This window comes from Sebastes umbrosus, chromosome 23 (assembly GCF_015220745.1).
Source record: "Sebastes umbrosus isolate fSebUmb1 chromosome 23, fSebUmb1.pri, whole genome shotgun sequence".
Classification (NCBI taxonomy): Eukaryota; Metazoa; Chordata; class Actinopteri; order Perciformes; family Sebastidae; genus Sebastes; species Sebastes umbrosus.
Genome location: NC_051291.1, coordinates 9769898 through 9787142, shown reverse-complemented (window position 1 = coordinate 9787142; position 17245 = coordinate 9769898). Strand labels below are relative to the sequence as shown.

The window sequence follows — 17245 nt, the reverse complement described above, 5'->3', positions numbered from 1 at the left end:
AACATCCTCCCTTAAGAGGTATCTGGGTATGTTTAACTCTTCTCAGCCAATTACAAAGATACAGGTGTCATGACTGACTTGAGATGAAGGCGTCCCATTTTTTCTGCCACATGACACGACTTTTGTCCTTCAGATGAGCTGGCAGGGAGCTGTACCTGCAGGATGAAGAGACTTTCATTGAACTATGAACTGTTGGTTAAAAATATCCATACACTAGAATCACATCCAATATCAAAGCCTACTACAGTATATGTTTTCCATTCATTTCCAATATAAAAATCAACTTGCTGAGACTTAAAGAGTAACTTCTCTATTTTTCAACCCTAGTATTTTCCCATGTTTTGTGTCTAACTGACTAATGAGGAGAAAAATTTCTAAAATTGTTCCAGTAATGACAGAGAGCGCTGTAGACGGCAGCTGCTCACGGGCTATAATACGGCACTATTGTGTCAAGCTGGCACCGTCATTTACGTCCACTAAAAGTACCTGTTTTTGCCACGACAGGCTCTGATTGGTATTATAAGTGTCTTGACATTATTATGGAAAAAGTCTCACTCAAGGATAAGTGTTGCCGTGGAGTACAAAGAGCGTAGCTTGGTGTTATCTAAAAGATTTTCAATGTCCTGGATGAATATTTAGATTTCGATAATCATTATTTTTAATTTTTTTGACATATGATGCTATGATTTTTTTTTTTGATTTTTTTTTTTTACATATGGCTTTTTTTTTTACTTTTTTTGACATACTGATTTTTTTTTTTTTTTTTTTTTTTTTTTTTTTACTTTTTTTGACATAATATTTCTTTTTTTTTTTTTTTAATTTTTTTTTTTTTACTTTTTTTGACATACTATGACTTTTTTTTTTTTTTTTTTTTTACTTTTTTTGACATACTATGACTTTTTTTTTTTTTTTTTTTTACTTTTTTTGACATACTATGACTTTTTTTTTTTTTTTTTTACTTTTTTTGACATACTATGACTTTTTTTTTTTTACTTTTTTTTTTACTTTTTTTGACATACTATGACTTTTTTTTTTTTTAATTTTTTTTACTTTTTTTGACATACTATGACTTTTTTTTTTTTTTTTTACTTTTTTTTACATACTATGACTTTTTTTTTTTTTTTTTTACTTTTTTTGACATACTATGACTTTTTTTTTTTTTTTTACTTTTTTTTTTTTTTACTTTTTTTGACATACTATGACTTTTTTTTTTTTTTTTTTTACTTTTTTTGACATACTGACTTTTTTTTTTTTTACTTTTTTTTTTTTTTACTTTTTTTGACATACTATGACTTTTTTTTTTTTTTTTTTTTTACTTTTTTTGACATACTATGACTTTTTTTTTTTTTTTTTACTTTTTTTGACATACTATGACTTTTTTTTTTTTTACTTTTTTTGACATACTATGACTTTTTTTTTTTTTAATTTTTTTTACTTTTTTTGACATACTATGACTTTTTTTTTTTTTTTTACTTTTTTTTACATACTATGACTTTTTTTTTTTTTTACTTTTTTGACATACTATAGTATGCCTTTTTTTAATTTAATTTTTTTGACATACTATACCATGACTTTTTTTTGATATACTATGACACACTAAAACATGCTGTATGCTTAATAAAGTCTGACAATTTAGTTAAGTAGTATAGTAAAACGCGGACCTGAGAGAGATCAAACCAACTGATTCTCACCTGATGGAGTTCAGAGCCAGCTCTTTCAGAGTGCCCAGGTTTGCTTTCAATCCTCCAATGCCAACAAAGGCTTGATAGAAGTCGTAGGAGAGGCCCGTGGTGCCGAACAGAGACGGGTCATCGGAGCTGATCACCATCGGGTGGCCCTCAGACATCAGCACAGCTGCAGGGTGGTTCCGAAGATCCGATACCAGCTTCAGCACCTGGAGGTCAGAGGTCAAACACATTCAGGTACTTTACATATGAAGACGGGCACACAGGTAATGAATCCAAATGTCCAGACTTCACCGCACTTGCAGACTTAATGGGCGCGTTACGCAGAAGTCTTCAAGTGCTGAAGTCTGTGGACTTCCAGAGAGTCTGCTTGGGGTGCAGACTTAACAGACAGAATATAAAAAGGCTGAAAAATTTGGATTTGTTTTTTATATTCTGCAAAGCTAGACGGTCAAAGGTTGTTTTTTACGGTGTAAGGATCCTCAGTTGAGGGTTCAATTTCACTGCTACTTCTGACAATATCTATTATAGCTTCTACATAATGTAGCAGATCCTGCATGTATAAGTTACGTGGATTAAGTTACACGGTCAGGAATTTCAATTCATCTTAATTGAGACCCTTAAGGTCTCAGTCACGTCTCACATTTCATCCCCTTATTGTTCAGCATGCACAGACTTGACATGATGACATTTAACACCTCACATTGCTTATTATTAAAAGTCCGGAGGGTGGACATTTTTTCTATTGTTGTCAATGACAATAGGTTGTCTGACCTGGTTAGAGATGGGACACAGCTCCACAGCAATGTTTCTCTTCCTGGAAAGCTCTCTCGCGAGTGGATGGTGTGCCAAAGCAAAGCCGTGTCCAATGCGTGTGGTGTTGAACAGCAGAGCATCAAGAATGTTTTGATCTACGTCGGTGCCTTCATCATCTACAAACAAACACACAGTGGAATCAAAGTAGATATTAAAAGATTCATACAAACTTTTGAAAAAGCGCTCTGTTCTGTAATTAACAATGATGTATTTTGTGCTTTTAGTCAAACCACCTGTTTCCCCGGCGTGAAAGAAGTACGGCAGCGTGACACCCAGCTCAGCTGGCAGAGAAAGGGCCTCCCTGAAGTACCAAAGAGTCTTCCCACCGTCCTCCCGGCCAACCTGCAAACCAAAAAAACATAATTATAGCTCATCACATGTAGTTTGGGTCAAGTCATAGTCAAGTCAGCACACTGACACACTGACAGCTGTTGTTGCCTGTTGGGCTGCAGTTTGCCATGTTATGATTTGTACAGATTTTTTATACTAAATGCAGTACCTGTGAGGGTTTCTGGACAATATCTGTCATTGTTTTGTGTTGTTAATTGATTTCCAATAATAAATATATACATACATAAAGCGGCATATTTTTCCATATTTTTTTTTTTTATTAAATACTTGATAAATCTCCCTTTAAGGTACATTTTGAACAGATAAAAAATGTGGGATTAATTTTGGTTAATTGTGATTAACTATGGACAATCATGCAATTAATCATGATTTAAATTTAAATCTATTAACAGCCCTATTCTAGTCAACTACAAGGTTCAAGACGGATCACTTCTTACCATGTCAAATCCAGCAACAACATCTGGGAAGTCCTTCTGCAGCTGAATGGCCTCTTTTACAGCTGCTTTGACCTCAGACACCCTCAGAGCCCTGAAGAAAGCAGCAACGACAATAGACACAGAAATCAGCACCCTATATGACTCAAACAATAAAAACTACTGTACAACTTTACATTAGCATTTACATTATGAGATGCCTATCTTATGTGAAAGTTCAGCAGATTTCTGCGTATATAATGACAACTCTGGTGCTTCTCTTTCGTATTTCTAGCGGTTTGTGCATGCTCAAATGTAGGGTGATAAAAAGATAACAGTTGGCGTAACAGTTACAAACAGCAACGTGGCTAACTTGTCAAAATATCCTGACAACATACGAAAAATAATATTGATAAACAACTCACAAGTTGCCCCTTACCAACACTGGCAAAAAGGCACTTACTGGGAGACGTTATACAGCTGTTTTCAGATGTTGAGTTGTACTAAATTGGTGGAGAAGCCCTTCAATAACTCTAGAGTTCTGTTTACAGAAAACAGGAAACTAAATCATTAAGAAATTATACAATATAATTATAGCTACAGAATTATTTTCTGTCCAAACTGGGGCATAGTTAGAGCTTTAAAATCATGGCACATGGTTCCCACTTTGTTAATTAAAAAAAGCAACCATCTTATTCGGTTACTGAATATGAAAAACTGAGTTACATCAACAGGCATGCGGTGGTGGAAAGTACATTAACTCATGTACTGTACAATTTTGAGGCGCAATTTTAAATACTTTCAACTTGAGTACTGGTATTTCCGTTCAATCACAGGGTCCAAATGAGTACTTTTAATACTTTATGTACATTTTGCTGATACAACTAGCAACGGAGGACTTATGATTGTTTTCTATTGGTAGTTTCACTCAAGTAAACGCTCAGAGTACTTCTTCCACCAATGTTACTTTTTTGTCAGTCTCTTAAAGGGACAGTGTGTAGGATTTGGTGACATCTAGTGGTGTGGTTGCAGATTGCAACCAACTGAGTACCCCTCTGCTCACTCCTCCCTTTCCAAGACTGCGGTAACGTGAGCTGCAGAGTGCAAAACCGTGATAACGCCGCTCACCTCACTCAGAGGCCGTCCTCACCATAATAACACTACTTTAGGAGCAACGGAAGTCAGACGGCGGCTGGCGGTACCACGGTTTCACAAATCAGAGAACTACGGTGGCCTTCAGGTAACGTAAAAACGTGAAAGGCTGAGTTTGAAAAATGAGTATGTTTTGTTGAACAGATTCTTTGAACATCAGTACCTACCTGTGCACAGAAATGATGACACGAGCCCCGAGAAAGTCCGGATGATCGGCTACAAATCTCCTCGTAACTTCTTGAAACGTTTTCAGAGCCCAGACCTTATCGTGAATGGATCCGTCAAGCTCATACGTCTGCAACACAAAAAATGAAATACAGGAATGTCAGATCTACCCAGAGAGGCTGGAGCTGGGGATTTGGTGTGAACAAACAAGCAAACACAAACCCTTGAGAGGCCGCTCCTGAGCTCCAGATACATGATGTTGTCATGGAGAAGCTCCTCTAGGCCCTTATAGAAGAAGTCCCTCAGCACCGGCGCATGGCTAATGAGTCCAGCAGCTGCGATGAAGGCTTTCTCAAACTTCTCCCACACAACCTCTTGGTTTGGGTACTCGCCATCTGGATCCTCTGTGAACAGCGTGAGCTGCTGCATCAAACTGAAAAACACCTCAAAACAAATATCCTGATTTAGTCTCCCACTAGATCTTCACTTGAAATGTGCAAGAGGATATCTTCCTCAACCTGTTATCAAAGCCTGCAGGGTCTCCTATTCTGGCTCTCAAGGTCTGGAGCAGCTGCCAGTAGAGGCAGTCCCATCGTGGGAAGGGCTGGCGGTCGGAGAACAGGAAGCGGACCGAGTTGTCCCAGGTGAAGCAGACGTAGCAGTGAGGCCTGTAGGTGACGTTTTTCACCAGCCATTCAACAGCGACCAGAGACGAGGTGTGGATGTGGAGGGCTGCACCTGTCAACAAAACATCAGGAGATAATTAACCTCAAAGTCAGACTAATGTGCTGAGTTTAGACTGAGTGATATCAAATGAATATCTTGGTTAATTATTGGGTGTTGTGACCATGGACGGATAATGAGACAATGGGCCTCCTACAGTAGGAGCAAGATGATGCAAAACAACTACAAATGACGAGGCCACATCTGTTCACGTCATTTTGTGTCTTTGTGGTTGTTTTGGGTCTCTTTGTAGTCAATTTTGTAGTCATTTTTTTCATCTTGTAATAATTTTGCATCTCTTTGTAGTAATTTTTTAGAGCTTTGTGGTACTATAATGTCTTTTTCTTGTTATTTTGTGCCTTTTTCTAGTCATTGTGCATCTCTTTTATAGTTGTTTTGAGTTGCTTTGCATCTTTGTAGTCGTGTGTGTGTCTCCGAATTAGTTTTGCATAACTTTGTGGTCATTTTTGTCTCTTTGTATCTCTTTAAGTGACATTTTGCAGTTGAACCAGAACTCATAGTTGGTTCAAAAACAGTATTTAGTTCATGCTGGAGATGAAGAGAGACTGACTGACTCCTGTTCAAAGCTTCCTATCACAACAAAATGCTCCAGGAAATCAAAGAAAGCCTGAGATGCAGGTTGTATTTTCTAAAGCAGAGCTATTTATTTGTCAAACCGATTTAAAATGCACAATTTATTATACATATATAACTTACTAATATTACCGTACATTAGAAAAGTAAATATTGGATGGATCTGCATGCTTGTGACTCACCTTTAGGCATCTTCTGCAGCAGTTTGAAGATGGGACTCTTCTGGATGAGCGGCTTTGCTCTGAAGAAGTGGATCGCCGGAGGGAACTGAGCTGCAGACATCTCCTTCTCCTTTAACCGATGGAGATAAACATCCAGCTTCTGCTCGGCCGCCGTCAGCGTCACCCGGCCTCCAGTCTGTCTGGACGCCTCCTGACGCATCAGCAGGTCCCTCTGAGCCGGGTCGGGCATCCCATCGGTCACTCTTACAAACCACAGAAGGGTGACCACAGCCGGGTGGATTAAGATCAACATGTCCTCATGAGCCACAGGAGGGTGCTAGGACATGATCCCTCCACAAGACCTGATGCTGTAAAGAAAGAAATACTCTGTGAGAGACATGCACTGATGACCTTTACCTCGGATGAGAGGTTATGTAGTATTTGCCCCATAGTGGGTAAATCAATGTGACTTGTTTTAAGATCATCAACATGATAATGTTGCTCAACTTGCATTACAGTGCTGACAGACAGAGCCTGAGTTAAAAGTGGAGGAAACCAACCTTCAGATCATTAATGTAAACTAAATAGAGACATTTTAAAAGGCAAATCTAGCTACTTTAAAGCATAAAATACTTACAAGTAAGAGGGAGCTTCTGGTGTCCTGCGTCTCAGCTCAACCGTCTCTGAAAAGACTCCCCTATCAGTCAGCACAATACTCTGAGCAACTGGATAATTGGGGCAGTTTTGTCTGACAAATACCATGTGATAAACTAATGAATGAAGCATGATTGCAATGCATTGTTTGAGCCAAAAAAAAAAGAGCAGAGACGTGATACTAATGATTTATATTTTATTATGTTTTACATTTCCACAATATCTTCAGTTTGAGACACAAAACAACAACAAAAAAAACACACATAATTTAATCTGGAAACCTCATATACATACAGCACACCCTCTGGAATGATATCATTTAATTCATGACAGAATAATAAATTAACTCTGTAAGGTCATGTACGGTCTTCAGCTTCTAGGATGCTATTTATCTTCTCTGTAATTGGTTGGAGCAGACATCCATTAGCAACACAATGCCCCATGCAACTTATAATGTGGGGTAGAGGTTAATGAAACTGTGACACGGACACTGTGTTCGTCATGATCCAATTAGAGGACGACCTGTTAAACCACCACGTCCAATCAGTGTAAACCGAGACCCTCGGAGGAGAGCAGCAGAGTAAACAACCGTGCAGTTAAAGTACCCACGATATGCACATCTGTAACGTTCGAGCTGCAGCGTCTATATCGTCCCTTAATGCACAGAAAAATACAGCAATACATCACACAACAACAATGCATCCTTTTTGCATCGGAAATTTGTTTCACAAACAAGAGGAATGACGTCTTTCATGTGACAAAATAAAAAATAAAAGGAGGGTTTTTTTTTTTTCTCTAATACATCGGAACGATTTAGTCCAGAAACTTGCGGTTTGGGTTGGCACCGAAGAGAGCCACTCGGATTTCAGGTTGCATCTACAAAACAGAGACACACACGGTTTATAAGCAGGGCTGCAGCTAATTATTATTTCTTTGATTAGTTGTTTGGTCTTGTTTTGTCCACAACTCAAAAGATATTCAGTTTACTGTCATAGAGGAGTAAAGAAACCAGAAAATATTCACATTTAAGAAGCTGCAATCAGAGGATTTTGACTTATTTTCCTTAAAAAATTACCCGATTAATCAATTATCAAAATAGTTGACAATTTAATAGCTGACAATTCATCGATTAATCGTTTATGATTTTACGATTATTTAATCGCTTCATTGTTGGGTCAATAAAAATGTTAGAAAATAGTGTCAGCTAGGGAAAGTTTGGCATTTTTTCTTGAAAAATTACTAAAACAATTAATCAAAACTAAAACTACAGAAATGCAGAAACATGAGGAAAATCAAACATGGAAAGATTTCGCAGGAGAATATAGTGTTGTTTTTTTATTTGTAATTTATTAGACTTACATTTAACTACAAAAGCCTTATTGAGATTAAATATTAGAGCTGCAGTGATTAATCAGTTAATCAATTAGTTGTCAACTATTAAATCAAGTGATTAATCGATTTTAGTCTTTTTTTAAGAAAAAAAGGTTACAACTCTGATTCCAGCTTTTAAATGTGAATATTTTCTGGTTTCTTTACTCCTCTATGACAGTAAACCAAATATCTTTGGGTTGTTGACAAAACAAGACATTTGAGGACGTCATCTTGGGCTTTTTTGCTCATTTCAGCTCTATTTATAACTACAAAACTGCAGAAATATGAGGAAAATCAAACCTAGAAAAGTTTTGCAGGAGACTAGATTGTTCTTTTAAAATACATACAGTATATATAATTATTTATAATTAATTTATTTATATACATACAGTATATATAATTATTTATAATTTATTTATATACATACAGTATATAGAATTATTTATAATTTATTTATTTGACTTTTATTTAACTACGAAAGCCTTATTGACACTTAACATGTCTTTTTTTTATGCATGTCAAGAAAGGCAAAGACTAACATTATAAAACAGACAACACAAAATATGACACAAGATCAGAATTAAACAAAATGTGATTTTAAACTTACTAAACTTACCAATAAAAATCATATATAATATCCTAAAAACAGCCTAAATTGGTACCTAAATATCAAAGTTAAAATTGTTTTGTTTATTTGATGTAAACTCTGCGGACTTAATGCATTTTTCCCAAGTGTAAACAAAAGGTTTTATGTAAATACAACCAAACAATAAATTAATGAAACTAACGCACACATAAACCCATAAAACATCTGTCACTCCATCCTGTGACAACTGGTGTCACTTTTAGTTCCTCGTGTGGAAAATCCAAAGTTGGGCTAACGTGAGAGCAACACTAACTTCATTTTGTCAAATGCTTGTTAACAACTGCACGCCTCATTTAAAAGGTAATTCAATTTTAGACCAATAAAAGCAATTTATGTATTTATTTGACCTTTGTTTAACCAGGAACGCCTCAAGGAGGTTAAAACAAAACTTTTAAGGGTGCCCTGGTCATAAAGTCAAATAAAAAACAGACAACACAAAGTAAGTCCCAAGATCAAACTTGTAAAATGTAAAATGATTCAAATAAATTGGCATCATAAACAAGATAATAACCTAAAGTGGCACATGACTCAGCAACTACAGTAGTCTAGATTAAGTAGGTACATTCTTGTTGTTTACTTTTGTTTTTCCCTTATGTTTTATTTATTTATTCATTGTCCCTTTGTGGTTATGTTATGTGTTTGCTCTCTATAAAAGAAAAAAAAAGGAACTGCAAATATAAGAGATAAGAGAATAGTTGCTCTGTTGTTTCTCTGAATGATTTCTATTATCTCAATATAATGAGCAATAAAATATTTATCTTCTCAGTAAGTAAATAAAGGATTGTTTACACGACACCTTTCTGGATCAGACATCACAAAGTGCTTCACAATAAAAGACAAAAGCAAGACACTAAAACATGTAATTTAAGGTGTAACTTTGCAGCTCCTCACATGGAAAAATTAAGTTTCAGGTGATATGAAAAATTATTTCTGTCAAGTTTAGTCACTTAAATCTATTAATGACAGCACTTCTCATTCAACGTATCCTCATACAACGGTGTGCATGATATCTTATGAAAAGTTATTACTCACTTTTTTTTGTGTGTTTTTTGTGTTAGCAACACGTGTCGATTTTTGCTCACTGGTCTTTTCAAAATAAACTTCCGTCCTCAACAAAACTACTTAGTTAGGCTCAAGAAAAGATGGTGGTTTGGGTTAAATTAACTCCAGATGTGGTGTAACTTAAATACGGAAGTTACGCGACAAATAAATCAACGTTAAACATGGGATGCAAACCAAAGTCCAGTGTTTTTTGATCCACCCGGACCTCCTCCCTACACAACATTTGTCACTCTTTATATTTCCTGATTCACAATTATGTGGATTACATAAAAATTTATTTCATGGGATATATGCACGTATTACAGTGCATTACTTTTCATGGGTGAAGCTACGAACAGTGTATGAGAACAGCCTGACTCATTAAAAAAGGGGAATTCTTTTGAACATAACAGACAAAATCCCAACACAAAAACCTTTTAGACATGAGATTAATAAAAAAAAGGGGGGATTAAAAATAGATAAATAACGCTAAAAATTACACTTGAAGGAGTGTTTATGATGCATGTATGAAAAGGAGGATTTGGGGCTGATAATATGAGCGGTCTCTGTGTTCCTACCTGCTGAGCCATGAGCTCCAGTCTGCTCTCCAGGGTGTTGGACACCTTGATCTTCCCGTTACCGTTATACACCTCAACACCTCCAGAGCTGAAGAAGAAACACCAAAACAAGAGAAATCAAAGTGAGAAAACACTCATCCAAGGAGTGAATTCTACTTGATGATCAAATGTGACGCCGCTTACACGTCCGGGGGGATGAAGTTATCCTGGTCGATGCGGACCTCGACGTTGTTCTTCACAGCTGCTTTATATACGGGAAGATTCCTCTGGATGGAGGCCTGAGAGATAAATTCAGATTTTAACTGATTTTAAGAAGCTACTTAACTCGATTAAAAAAAAGCATCTGCTAAATTATAGATAAATATAAATGTATGTTTGAACATGCACCCACTAATTCACTCACCTGTACCATCTGCACGTCCTGTTTACGGCAGCGAATGGTCACTTTGGTCTCCAGAAGCTGATATAATCCCTGATATGAAAGATTACGAGAGGGTTATCAAACCTCAGTTTATAATATCATAAACATATAAAAGTTAGTTGCCAGTTTATTAGGTACACCCAACTAAAACTAATGCAATCAATAAATCCTCCTTCATGAAGGTCGTAATGTTCAGTTTGTGTTGAAAGGTGTTGATTCAACTGTGAGGTTAGTTTGGAGGACGCAGTAAGCAGAGGTGGGACCAAGTTGTTGTTTTGCAAGTCCTATATTTCGAGTTTTGAGTCCTACACAAGTCATAGAGCGCTCTTCACTCTTCCAGTTACTGTCTCCAAAACGATCAGAAAGTTGAATTGACACCTCTGGAAGACAGTTTTAAGCAGCTGAGAGAATAAACTAACCTGTAAGATCAAACCGTCCAACAGAGCCGGATACCTGGACTGGTCTCTGGCGATGTTAGAGAGCCGTTGACGCGCCTCAGTCAGCATTTCCTGAGAAATACACACAAGCATGATGTTTGATTATTTACACGACTGAATCGTTCACACAATCCGTCTCTCTTCTGTACATAAAACATGACATCAGCTGCTTACCGAGATCATGTCATCTCGGGCCTTCAGCACCTTCAGTCGAGCCTGGTTCATCAGGTTAGACATCTGACTGTTAAAGAAGACAAATCACACACACGTTGGGTCTGTTTAGACTTTCTAAGTGGGATTATTGTGTTTGTTTGAGCGGAAACCATCGAGACCGTTTGGTTACAAAAGACTCATTGTGGGACAAAGTGAGTAAATAAAGTCACAGAAACTCTGCGTCACACAAACAGATATTTCTTTGTTCTTAAAACAGGCCGGATTAAGGAAGGGAGGACCTGATGCGTCCTGTGATTTATCGCCATGACTCACATTTTCTTCTGCTGCTCGATCTGCTTCTCTTTCTTCTCGTAGTACTCCATTATCTTCAGCCTCTGGGTTTGGACCAGACGGCCCTTCTCGATGTTGAACTCCTCTTCTGCCTGCAGGAGGAGACACAGTTCACTCAGCTGATGAGCCTCCGTCACAATCACACTGTTTCTGTGATCAATAAATCACTCGCTCTGCTGCTGGTGGTCATTAAAGGTCACTTTTAAAAGGTTTAATTTGTGATATTAAAGACACGTTTTTCACTAAATTAGACGGAAGAATGGATTTCAAATCCCAGTTATGTCATGATTGATGAGAAATTGATGATTTAAATATCAAAATCTGAAAGGCCTTAATGTTTTAATCCATCAATACGGCACAAAACTTCCTACTGTATACACATCCAGCTATATTTATATATAAATAACTACGGCTGCAACGAAGGATTCATTATTCATATTGTGGATTTTTTCCCCCATTAATCAAACAATAATAAAACAGGAAAAATCAAAAAAATATATATATATATATATTAAATTTACATTTACAGTACTAGAGTTATATTGTACATATTTGTTGTAGTATTTTTTTTAATATTATATAATAGGGCTGTAAATCAATTCACATATTTAATCATGATAAATTGCATGATTGTCCATAGTTAATCGCAATTAGTCACACATTTGTATACGTTTTTAAATGCTGTATTTAATTATTTAATAAATTAAATGTATTCATTTATAAAACAGAAAAACTGCAAATCTATGAAGGTAGAAACAGAGATTTATTTTTATTTAATGTATTTTTTTTCAATCAATTTTTCTTTTTATTAAAAGTAGCTGCCTTTTAATTTTCTGATCCATTAATCAATTATTAATTAAAGCACTACAAATACCACAGATTAGTCGCAGTCCATCAGTTTTTGGTGCTTGCTGTCATTTTCCTTTATCCCAGTTTGTTTAAGCTGAATGTCACAATTCTCTTGAGTTGATTGCAGGTAATTCAGATAACCTGTTGAGCAGGATAGTGTGTGGACTGACTCCTAATTAAGAACTGAGAGCAGCTTGGTGCATTTCCCTATTGGCCAATCAGGGCGTGACAATGCCTTTTCTTTAGGCCAAGGAGGGTGAAAGGAGATGCCACGCGTCATCAACACGTCATATCTTTGCAGTTCAACACGTGCAGTAAAATCTGGTCTGCACTCGCCGAAATTGAGCCAGTTACACTGCGCATGTGTTACACCCCATAGCTCCAGACCCGTGTCCCAGCCTCTTTCAATTGGCCTTGTTTAGGGCTTTAGACAGTGGTTCTCAAAGTGGGGTCTGTGCTGTATCATTATAAAAGAAGAAATACAATTTTATTTGGGTTTTTTTTCTAATGTAAAATATACAATACTAATGATCAATATCATTGAAGCCTTATTGAACACTTGTTCAGCAAAATGTCACATTTCTAAAAATGTACATCAGGTGTCGGATATTTTCCTGAGATTTTAAGGGGTTCAGATTGTGTGAAACCGGCCCCTGTTCATATTTGCACTTTCTGTTTTATCGCCCCAAGTGGCGAGTCTTATTCAGGACATGATGGTGATATTAAAACATTATACCCACTTGTAAAGTTCTCTTTAATGTGGACTCGATTCACTTCTTACTGTAGATCGCCATGGTAACTTCTGCTGAACACCTGACCTGCTCCAGAGCAGGTTATGATTAAGATAAGAGTATAAAACTCGTATAAAAGCACCACCAATCAAAGCGTGGTGCGCGGATCGTATGATAATATTACACAAATAAGAAGAAATTAAAGTCTTAATCCAGGCTAAAAGCAACGCAGTTTAAACTGTAAATTAAAAGGCTTATATTATCACTGCCCCATCTACAGCACGATAGATCTGACTATAATTACATGTGTGTATTCCCTTAAACTTTGACTTTATTTTTGATTTGCTCCCAAGACACTGCCGGGTTTGCAGCTGGAAGAATAAGGCTGAAAAATTGTCATACACGGCTATCATAAATAGGCTGCATTTAATCAACACGCTAATTTAACAGAATACGCACATGTATTTATAGTCAGATCTATCGTGCTCTCGATGGGGCATTGATAAGTCTGTTAATTTACACATTAACACAGTCTGTGATTTTTTGCCAGCTTTTTCCTCCATTTGGCAGCTTCAACTGTGTCACCTTTAATCTGGATTATGTGTTTAACTTCTTTGTATTTGTCTAATATTATGGTTTGTAAAATGTGCCGCTCTGCTGACAGTAGACTTGTCCATGTTTGTGATTGGTCATATGGTGCAAACGCCGTCTCTTTTATGTGAACGCGTTCATAGCCAGATAACGAGAGGGTACCCTGGGCATCAGGACTGATGGGGGCACTACAATACATTTTAAAATAAAAGGCCATAATTCCTACATCACCTTTTGATCAAATCTGGAGTAAAGATACACACTGATGATACTGGCATCAATTCTGACGGATGAGTTTATACTTGTTATTTCTTTTCTCTCTCCTCTCATTTCCTGTCATCTTCTACTGTTGGCTGACTAATAAAAACACAAAATGTCCAAAAACTACTAAGAAAGAGGGCTAATCAATCTTCTATTCTCATCACCGTCCACAGCACTGTGTGACTTTACCTTTGCATCAATCTCTTCTGCCTTCTCATTGGCCTCCTGTTCGATGAAGGCCATCATGTGCTTGATCTGTAGACAAGAAGACGAAACATTAATGACAAAGAAGGTTGGGCTTCCTTACAAACAGAAGATTTCCCCCATCCGACATATATTATAATATATTATCATATTATTTAGGGTTTTAGTGCACACAGCTTGTCCTCTCTCTCATAATGAAACACGAGGTGATTCCTCACCCTGCTGTGAACTGACTTTATCACTATGGTGAGGAATGTTTCTGTCACTGGTGGAAGTTGCATTCAAAACCTAACCTAAGTAAAAGTACTTATTGTGCAGTAACATATTCCTATCAGTATTCTACTATTATATATCTGATATTTCTGGATTAATATTACTGCTGCATTAATGTGCATGTTACATTTTACTGTTCTTAATCTACAGCAGTGCATCATGGTCTATATAAGATCATCTGTTTGTAGCATCGCTGTCCTGTGAGAACCACTAGAGTTATATTGTACATATTTGCTGTAGTATTATATAGTAGGGCTGTAAATCAATTCACATATTTAATCATGATTAATTGCATGATTGTCCATAGTTAATCGCAATTAATCGCACATTTTTATACGTTTAAAATGCTGTATTTAATTATTTAATATTATAGATATTATAGATATGTGAAATACATGAAATGTCATGTCTCTCTTTCTTTGAAATTCTGAATAAACGTTTAATTATTGATATTGTTAGTCTGTCTGTATGTGTATATATATATATATATATATATATATATATATATGTAAAATTCAATACAAATATTGTTTAAAAAAAATAGTTACATTCCACCAGTGAGGTACACTAGACCCAAACTTGTGTATCATATGTACAATTGACTTGTGGAGGTTAGTCATATTGAAACTGCTGTGTATTGCTGAGTGCTGTTGTTGAAATTGTTGTGTGTTGTTGTGGTTTTTTTTCTTCTTCTTCTTCTTCTTCTTTTTGAGGTATTTATTTATTTTGTCTTATCTTTTATTTTATTTTGTTTTCTATGTTAGATATGTGAAATACATGAAATGTCATGTCTCTCTTTCTTTGAAATTCTGACTAAACATTTCATTGTATAATTTAATTATTAATATTGTTAGTCTATCTGTATGTGTATATATGTATATATGTCTATATGTACAATTCAATAAAAAATATTTTTTTAAATGATTGGTCTCATTGTAGTGCTGTGATTTAAATGTCAAAATCTGAAAGGCTTTAACATTTTAATCCATCAATACGGCACAAAACTTCCTACTGTATACACATTCAGCTATATTTATATATAAATAACTAGGGCTGCAACGAAGGATTCATTATTCATATGGTGGATTTTTTCCCCATTAATCAACCAATAATAAAACAGGAAAAATCTAAAACCCCAAAATATTAAATTCCAGTACATATTGTACTGTTATATTGTACATATTTGTTGTAGTATTTTTTTTTATATTATATAGTAGGGCTGTAAATCAATTCACATATTTAATCATGATTAATTGCATGACTGTTCATAGTTAATCGCAAATTTATATACGTTTAAAATGCTGTATTTAATTATTTAATATTATATATTTTATATATGAATATATTGCATAATAATATTGATGTTTGTATAAGAAAAAAACAATAAAAATATTGTTAAAAAAAAAAATTTAGTCTGTCTGTATGTGTCTATATGTAAAATTCAATACAAATATTGTTTAAAAAAAATAGTCCACCAGTGAGGAACACTAGACCCAAACTTGTGTATCATGCAGGTTATTTCCAGTGTTTCCATTAAACCATCCAGACAGTGTCTCCTAGTCACTCCTCAGTTCCTCATCATGTGTTCATCATGTGATCATTGGGAAATATGACATCTCAGCCACAACTTCCAACACAACACTGGCTGCAAAATGGCTGCTTAATTTGCTATAACCAGCATTATTTCACATTAAAAACCTCCAGTCTAAAAACACCATAAATAAGACCTCCTAGTTGTTTATTTGAGTTTATGTCAATGCTAACAACCTGCAGCTCTCTCAATGTCATCCTCCTCCACACACACAACTAGACACATTTATCCGTGTTTTAATGAGCCGAATAGCAGAGTGAAACCTCCTCTCACAGTAACAGGAGAGAAACAGATGAGTGGTGACATCTGTGAAGGTTAAATCTCTTATTACCTGCTTCTGAACGTCGGCATCGCTGAGCGCCATGGTGGAGCAGCTGTTAAAGATCCGCGGTGGCCTACAAAATAACACAATAACACAACAATTAAAACATCTGAGAAACAAAATACACCGTTAATAACAACGTTAATGTTTCAATAAAGCAATGAGCGCGTTTAATCGGTGGTTATTTACCCGTAAATCACAGAAGAGGAGGTATGAATTAAAGCTCCGCTGCAGTCGTGACTCGTAAAGATGTCTACGGAGCTGATCAGCTGATCCAGGAGGTCACATGATGTTTACTTCCGGCCGAGCAGCCAATCAGGTGCGAGAACGAGAGATGAGCTTATCCTGATGTAGAAAAGAGGAAAATTATGTTTTTTTTCCAGTTATTTTGTGTATTATTTGTCATTTTTATGGCTCATTTTCTTATACTGCATACACATATATTTATTTAAAATACTATGCATTTAGTAATATTGCATTTACTAATACATTTTCTTATACTGCGTACACATATATTTATTTAAAATACTAAGCATTTACTAATTTTGCATTTACTAATACATTTTCTTATACTGCATATACATATATTTATTTAAAATACTAAGCATTTACTAATTTTGCATTTACTAATACATTTTCTTATACTGCATACACATATATTTATTTAAAATACTATGCATTTAGTAATATTGCATTTACTAATACATTTTC

At 35.7% G+C, this 17245-nt stretch overlaps 2 protein-coding genes across 3 annotated transcripts; both read right to left on the bottom strand.

The window, feature by feature from the left end:
• Window positions 1-54: 54 nt before the first annotated feature.
• On the bottom strand, window positions 55-6763 carry ada2b (adenosine deaminase 2b). Of its 2 annotated transcripts, XM_037759777.1 has the most exons (9): window positions 6082-6763; window positions 5101-5320; window positions 4805-5015; window positions 4585-4712; window positions 3290-3380; window positions 2735-2843; window positions 2460-2617; window positions 1692-1894; window positions 55-155 (listed from the first exon to the last, which is right to left on the bottom strand). In XM_037759777.1, the coding sequence occupies exons 1-9, from the start codon at window positions 6371-6373 to the stop codon at window positions 68-70; spliced, it is 1500 nt and encodes a 499-aa protein (XP_037615705.1). In that variant the 5' UTR covers window positions 6374-6763; the 3' UTR covers window positions 55-67. The 2 variants fall into 2 exon arrangements, with proteins under 2 accessions (XP_037615705.1, XP_037615704.1); XM_037759776.1 differs by having other exon boundaries at window positions 2460-2843.
• Window positions 6764-6893: 130 nt separating this feature from the next.
• On the bottom strand, window positions 6894-16860 carry atp6v1e1b (ATPase H+ transporting V1 subunit E1b). The gene is made up of 10 exons (XM_037761119.1): window positions 16724-16860; window positions 16544-16607; window positions 14334-14399; window positions 11695-11804; window positions 11383-11449; window positions 11191-11280; window positions 10754-10822; window positions 10534-10628; window positions 10351-10438; window positions 6894-7590 (listed from the first exon to the last, which is right to left on the bottom strand). Exons 2-10 carry the CDS (start codon window positions 16574-16576, stop codon window positions 7528-7530), a joined length of 681 nt encoding a protein of 226 aa, XP_037617047.1. The 5' UTR covers window positions 16577-16607; window positions 16724-16860; the 3' UTR covers window positions 6894-7527.
• Window positions 16861-17245: the final 385 nt, after the last annotated feature.